Below are 6,950 nucleotides of genomic sequence, written 5' to 3'. Positions count from 1 at the left end.
GACAGGTACGTTGTCACAAAAATGTCGTAAATGCACCATGTCACGCCCCAGAGTCGCTCATTTCGTATCATCTTTGCTCGGGCTTTTCCCCTGCCAGCATGTATGGCGGTGGTGGTGGCGGTGGCACCTTTGTTTGGCGAGCCAACGATCCCAACGGGTACGCCCTTCACATCCCCCATCCTGTCCCGGCTTGTCTTGTTTTCAAGCACCCAGCTCTCTGTTTTGCTTTGTTTTGTTTTGGCTTCCCCCCGCCCCCTCCCCACTTCCCTTTTTTTTTTTTTTTTTTTTTTTTTTTTTTTTTCTTTTTTTCTTTTCTCTCTTCGTCAACTGGCATGCCCTCATTTTTCCTTCCAAACATCCTGTTAGCGACCCCCTCTTCATTGCCGGTGGTGGTGGCGGTGCCGCCTTTGCATCGCGTCCAGGTACCTTTTTTTTTTCTCCTTCTTCTTTTTTTCCCCCGGCTGCTTCGTGACGTCCAAGGACATGCAACATTCATCAATTTTTTCCCCCTAGGTGTGCCTGGTCGGGCTAATACCGCCGGTAGCGACGGCTACGGCCAGTCTGGCTACTTTTACGCGGGTGGCTCTGGAGGCTATGGTTCGTGCGCTTGAGCTTGCTCTGCCACGTTGCACCTCGAGCATAGCTGAACAGGCTCCTCGATTCATCCCTTTTATTCGTCCTCTTTGGGTTTACACAGGAGGTTCCATGTCCCATGGTAGTCGCAACAACGGCGGTGCCGGTGCGTTTTTGTTCCCGATGCGACCAACCGATCCATGCCTGCCCGTGCACTAACCGCAGACCTACTTCCCTCTAGGCGCTGGTTGGCTGGGCAGTGGCTCTTGTGTCAGCCCGACCGAAGACATGTGTGGCTACGGTCCCGCGGACGGTTTTCTGGGTGGCCAGCGTCCTTACACGGGTTATTATGAAGGCGGTATGGTCCATCAAGCCGTCGCGCTTGCCCATGCCCGACCTTATCTCTCTGATGACTAATTCTGTCAGCGTGACCTCATTCTATGATTGACGACAGGTTTCGGCGGTGGTGCTTCCGCCCGTTACTCCGGTGGTGGTGGAGGTGCGCTTTCGCTTGCCTCGCCTCTACACTTGCCCTGTCGTTCGCTTGGCTCTCACATGTGGTCCAACATCGCCCAGGAGGCTATTCCGGTGGTGGTGGTAGTCGGTACCACAGCAGCTATCATGCCACTGGCGGCGCTGGAGGCAGCTACTATCCTCCCAGTTCGACCGGCGCCGGCTGGGAGCAAGGCGGCAATTTTGAAGAGCAGGGACGCGTGGTCGTGACCCTCATGGACGACCAGGTCAGTCATGCTGCCATCGCATATATCCGCCGAAGGTTATTTCGATCAAAATGTGCCTTCACTGCCTCCCAACCTGACACGTGTTTGCTTTTAGATTTTCTATGCCGACGCGTGTGGCGCTGTCGGTGCGACTGGCCCCGACCAACCAGCGTGCGAAGCCCGCTACGCTGGTTTCAACACATCGTCCTGGCTCACTGCTGTGGCAAGCGGCATCCAGACCATCACCGTTCCTGAAACTGGCTTTTACCGCATCACTGCTGCCGGTGCCCGGGGTGGTCTCGGTCGCGAAGGCAAGCTCACTGAGGACTTTATGTATGAAGCCGGCCATGGTGCCATTGTGCAGGGCACCTTCAAGTTTGAGGCTGGGCAAGAGATTCAAGTTGTAGTTGGTCAAAAGGGCAGTGGCGGTGATAGCGCCGCGCGCTCGAGCTCCGCGGGTGGCTCTGGTGGTGGTGGCAGCTACGTCTACATCACCGGTGAAACTGAACCACTCCTGGTTGCCGGTGGCGGTGGTGGTGGCTCATACTACAGCACCGGTCAACAGTACTGGGGTCGTGACGGCGAATCGGGTGATTGCGGCGCTGATGCTGGCAACAACAATGGTGGTGCCGGTGGTTGCGCGGGTCTGGGTGGCTGGTCAGGCCGCTCGGATAGCACCAACCACGGCTTTGGAGGTTCAGGCTGGCATGGAAACGGTATCCCTAATTCCAACAGCTACTTGAATTATGTCGGCCAAAGCCGCACTGCCACCACCAAGTTTGGTGGGGGTCGTCACAGTGCCTCCTATTATGATGGTGGCTTTGGCGGCGGTGGTGCCGCAGGTCTCGAGGGTGCCGGTGGCGGTGGCTACTCGGGTGGTGGTGGTGGCTACTACCAAAGCGGTGGTGGCGGCGGCGGCGGTTCATGGACGAGCGGCTATGCGCCCGTCGCCCTGCGAGGTGGCAACCCGCATGCCGATGGATACGTCATCTTTGACCGTGTGGACGAGCCCAACGATTATGTTGAACAAATGATCATGACGCCCTGCGGAAATCGCGGGTCATCGGGGCCGACCGATGCCCTCTGTGCGCCCCGCTATTCAGGGCGCACTGACCCCTACAATCTCTACTCAACTACCCGGAACGGCTATCAGGTCCTGAAGGTATCCGAGGCGGGCTATTATCGCTTGACCGCCTACGGTGCGGCCGGAGGTTCTGCCCACAACTCTTTTAGCTGGGCCGTTCGTGGTGGACGTGGAGCTGCCGCGTCTGGTGTTTTCTACTTTGACCAAGATGAAGAAATCCAGGTCGCTGTTGGACAGAGCGGCAACTTCGAAGCTGCTCCCCCCGTCGCCACCTCTGCAGGTGGCGGCGGTGGCGGCGGCACCTTTGTGTGGCTGACAGCCGAGTGCAGTACCAATCCTGATTGCCTTCCACTTCTGGCTGCCGGCGGTGGCGGTGGCGCCTCATACAACGACTACTATGTTGGTACGGACGGCTCTGCCGGCTCCAGTGGCACCAAGGGCTATCTGGTCTCTGGTGTGGGTGGCACGGACGGCATGGGTGGTGAGGCCCCCACCTATAGCCATAACAACAATGGTGGTGGCGGTGCAGGCTGGTTTGGTGACGGTGTGTGCTACAGCCAGGCGTATTGTGGCTCCTCGCGTGCCAACGGCTTTCTGGGCGGCGTTCGCACAGATTCATACCGCAACGGTGGCTTTCCCGGTGGTGCTGCTACGGTTCTGGAGGGCGGTGGTGGCAGCGGCTTCAGTGGCGGTGGTGGTGGTTATCATGGCCATGGTGGTGGTGGCGGTGGCGGCTCCTACGCTTCGGGGCTGCAGTCGTACACTTCGAGCGGTGCCAATTGGGCTGATGATGGTCGCCTCATCATTGAGAAGCTGCCCCCGTCCATGGTCCACAATCGCAGCCGCATCGTCCTCACACCGTGTCATAATAGCGGTCGTAACGGCCCGACCGAGAATCAATGTCGCCAGGCGTATGAAGATACTGAAGCTGGATCCACCTTGCGCTCGGTTATCTCGGGCATTCAGGAAATCACCATCCCAACCAGCGGCCTTTACATGATTGTTGCCGACGGTGCGCACGGCGGCCATGCCTTGCTACCCTCCCAGTCCACGACATACTCTGATGGTGGTATCGGTGCACGCAAGTTTGGTATTTTTCAACTCGAAGCTGGCACGCGCCTGAAAGTAGCCGTTGGCCAACCTGGCAACTCCCGCCTGCTCACTGGCGGCAGCAATTGGGGCGGTGGCGGCGGCGGCGGCTCCTTTGTATGGGTTTCTGGTGCGCAGTGGCCGCTCCTTGTTGCAGGTGGCGGCGGCGGCGGCACATACCAAACCACCTCAGTAACCTCTTATGGCGCCCCGGGCCAGGACTCGATTGATGGTACCGACGCTCGTCCTTCATACCCTGGCTACGGTGGTATTAATGGCACTGGAGGTATCATGAATGGTAGGTATCTTCACTGTGATGTTGCGCTGTGTCCTTGTGTCGCGGTTGGATTTCAGCCATCTATGTTGGCAGCGTCCATGACTTCCGTTCTCTATTCACTTAGCTGTTGTGTCGGACGCTTTGCCTGGCAGAGAACAATGCTAACAAGGGTGGTGCGGGTGCGGGCTGGCTCACCAATGGTGACTGTGGCATCTACTACCCTGACCTTTGCGGACTGGCTCTGCGAAACGGTGGTCAAGGTGGCCAGGTTCATTATGACGTGAGTCAAATTTCTCGTCGCACCATTCATTCTGATGACACGTACAAACGCAAAAATATGAGATGTAAGGCGCTCAACTTCTCGCTTTTCTTCAGGGATATTTTGAGGGTGGTTTCCCTGGCGGTGGTGCCTCAATTTACCAAGGTGGTGGTGGATCAGGCTTTTCCGGGGGTGCCGGCGGTGAGTTATCGTATCTTTTACTTTAATTTTTTTGTCCGCAATTCGTGTTTTGGGCGTGCCTGCCTGACGTCAACTTTCTTTTGCAGGATCTCACAGCAGTGGCAGCCGTGGCGGTGGCGGTGGTGGCAGCTATGCCCATGCCTCTGCTATTGTGTCAGGCGGTTTGATGGGCGGCAATACAGACCGCTACGAGGGCGAGGTTGTTGTAGAGGAGCTTGCAAGCTCCAATGCAGACATTTACATCTCGAGCTGCGATGCTGTTGGCCGCTTTGGCCCCACACTTGAGGCCTGTCGCCGCCACTATGGGGATGGCTCGGCCCGTGACATGCTGGTCGACGTTGTTGGCGGTATCCAACGCTTCAACATTACCAAATCAGGTCGCTACACCATTCGAGCCTATGGTGCCAAGGGCGGCCCGGCCTTTTCTGGCTCCCTGTTCCGCGATGGCGGACATGGCGCCTACGTTTGGGGTACTTTCATGCTGTCAGCTGGGGATGAGCTCAACGTTGTTATCGGTCAACCGGGTGATTACGTACCCTCCCCAAGTCAATATGCCGGCGCGGGCGGCGGCGGAACGTTTGTGTGGCTGACGGGCGCAAGCAAGCCGCTGCTTGCCGCGGGTGGCGGCGGTGGCGCTGCCACCGATGTTGCTTATGCCATGCGGTCACAGAGCGATGGCCTGGCCGCTCTCTCTGGTGGCAGTGCTTTTCCGTTTGGTGGTCTTGGTGGTTCTCTGGGCCACGGTGGTACGGGAGCCCGCGATAGCGATGCTGATTCTGGCGGCGGTGGCGGTGGCTGGCTGACTGATGGCAACTGCCCCTATTATTCCAGCTACTGTGGTGCTGGGCTTGCGGGTGGCTTTGTCGGGGGCACCCCTGGCAGCACCGCCTATCCCTACGGTGGCTTTGGCGGCGGTGGCGCTGGCCGTGTTGAAGGTGGCGGCGGTGGCGGCTACTCGGGTGGCGGCGGTGGCTTTGACAACTCGGGTGCCGCGTCTGGTGGTGGTGGTGGCAGCTATGTCGACCGTAGCTTGATTCAGGACAACGCTTGGGGTTGGGAAACTGGTGGCAACTCGCTCTTCAAGGAGGGTCTCGTCATCATCGAGGCTCCTTGCCCGCTCGGCAGCCAGCTGGTGGGCGACGTGTGCCAGGATATTGATGCTTGCGCGCTGGTTCCCTGTACTGCCAATGCTGTGTGCATTGATTTGAAGGGTGTGGCACCTGATGCAGACGGGCGCACATGCTCGTGTGCGCCTGGCTATGACGATGTCAACGGCCAATGTGTTGATCACGATGGCTGTGCCAACAATGCATGCGGTGATGCCAACGCGGTGTGCACTGATAACGCGCCTCCAAGCACCGGTTTCTCCTGCGCCTGCAAGAGTGGATTTGTGGCCGGGGTCACGGGCGTCTGCGCAGACATTGACGCTTGTACGTTTGTTGCCTCCATTACTTGTTGTTCGTTGGATGGGCGTCTTTGTTTTTTCCCACTTTTACACCATGTCTTGCGCTTTCATTCCAAAACCTTGAATCAAGCCATTTTCTTGACCTTTCTGCCCAATGTTGTGTCTCCCCCCTGCTTTAGGCGTTTCGTTCCCTTGCCATGAAGACGCCAACTGCCAGGATGTGGCTGGTGGTCCAAACTCAACAGCCGGGCGTCTGTGCTCTTGCGTTGGGCAACTGGTTGGTGACGGTGTTTACAATTGCTCCTGCGAGCCCGGCTTTCAGTTTAACAGCCAAACGCAGCTGTGTGAAGTTATCGATGCCTGCCAGACGTCCCCTTGCAATGGCTCCAACACTGTCTGCACGGATATTGGTGGTGCTGCTGGGCCAGGTCCCTCGGGCCGCCTGTGCACCTGTGACGTTGGCTTTGAGTTCAACCAAGCCGGTGACTGCAAAGATATCAAGTGCGTTGTACTGGGATGTTGTGCAATTTGAAAGTTGCACCAGTTCGTGGCATTTGCTTGCCCGTGTTTGGCAGGTCCTCTGACGTGCATGTTTTGTGGTTGCAGTGCTTGTCTGGATAACCCTTGTGGTAGCAACGCCATCTGTCAAGATCGCGTGGCTCCTGCTCTGAACAGTGCCTCGGGTCGAGTTTGTACCTGCAATGCGGGTTACAGTGCATCTCCCAATAACGTGGATAGCTGCGTCGAAATCAATGCATGTGCTACCAACAATGGTGGCTGTGGTACCGATGCCGTTTGCACTGATCTTCCACCACCAGCTGGCGCTGGCTCAGCTGGCCGAACTTGCTCCTGTACGACTGGTTATTCCTTGGTTAACTCAATGTGCGTGGACATTGATGCCTGCATCAACCATCCGTGCACGGGCGACCATGAAGTGTGTGCCGACAAGGCGGCGCCCTCCACGGACACTAGCGATGGTCGGGTATGCTCTTGTGATGTTGGCTACGTCCGTGATGCCGTCAGTGGAAACTGCATTGAGTTTAATGCCTGTAAGTCGAACCCGTTCGTACTTTATTCTTATTTTTTACTTTTATTATTATAATTACTTCCCCTTCTTCCTCACGTTAACAATGGCATTTGATTTGCTTACAGGCGACCTTTACCCTTGCCCCTCGAACGCGGTCTGCACGGACGTTGCCGGTGGGGCTGCTTCGGCGGAGGGCCGCACTTGCGAGTGTAACTTTGGCTACGAGTACACCTCTGCAACTGGTGGCTGTGCGGACATTGATGCTTGTAAGTGTGTGCTTGTGCTCTTTCGCGCAAGTACGCGCGCCCCCCCCCCC

The 6,950-nt window shown here is 57.3% G+C and overlaps 1 protein-coding gene across 1 annotated transcript in view; it reads left to right on the top strand.

Moving 5' to 3' along the window:
• MONBRDRAFT_33535 (uncharacterized protein) overlaps positions 1 to 6,950 on the top strand; it is a gene marked incomplete at its 5' end in the record, with an annotated part of 10,506 nt that overhangs the window by 1,735 nt on the left and 1,821 nt on the right. Inside the window, 16 exons of the mRNA XM_001748080.1 lie at positions 54 to 157; positions 367 to 422; positions 514 to 597; positions 698 to 739; positions 815 to 931; positions 1,028 to 1,072; positions 1,150 to 1,313; positions 1,408 to 3,595; positions 3,623 to 3,763; positions 3,895 to 4,022; positions 4,118 to 4,202; positions 4,289 to 4,363; positions 4,385 to 5,632; positions 5,787 to 6,108; positions 6,214 to 6,656; positions 6,760 to 6,900. Coding sequence (XP_001748132.1) covers positions 54 to 157; positions 367 to 422; positions 514 to 597; positions 698 to 739; positions 815 to 931; positions 1,028 to 1,072; positions 1,150 to 1,313; positions 1,408 to 3,595; positions 3,623 to 3,763; positions 3,895 to 4,022; positions 4,118 to 4,202; positions 4,289 to 4,363; positions 4,385 to 5,632; positions 5,787 to 6,108; positions 6,214 to 6,656; positions 6,760 to 6,900 — 5,383 coding nt within the window. The remainder of the gene's footprint in view (positions 1 to 53; positions 158 to 366; positions 423 to 513; positions 598 to 697; positions 740 to 814; positions 932 to 1,027; positions 1,073 to 1,149; positions 1,314 to 1,407; positions 3,596 to 3,622; positions 3,764 to 3,894; positions 4,023 to 4,117; positions 4,203 to 4,288; positions 4,364 to 4,384; positions 5,633 to 5,786; positions 6,109 to 6,213; positions 6,657 to 6,759; positions 6,901 to 6,950) is intronic.

The sequence above is a fragment of the Monosiga brevicollis genome, genomic scaffold (assembly GCF_000002865.3).
Source record: "Monosiga brevicollis MX1 MONBRscaffold_20 genomic scaffold, whole genome shotgun sequence".
Classification (NCBI taxonomy): Eukaryota; class Choanoflagellata; order Craspedida; family Salpingoecidae; genus Monosiga; species Monosiga brevicollis.
Note: the sequence above shows the minus strand (reverse complement) of the source record. Positions and strands in the feature narration are given on the sequence as shown.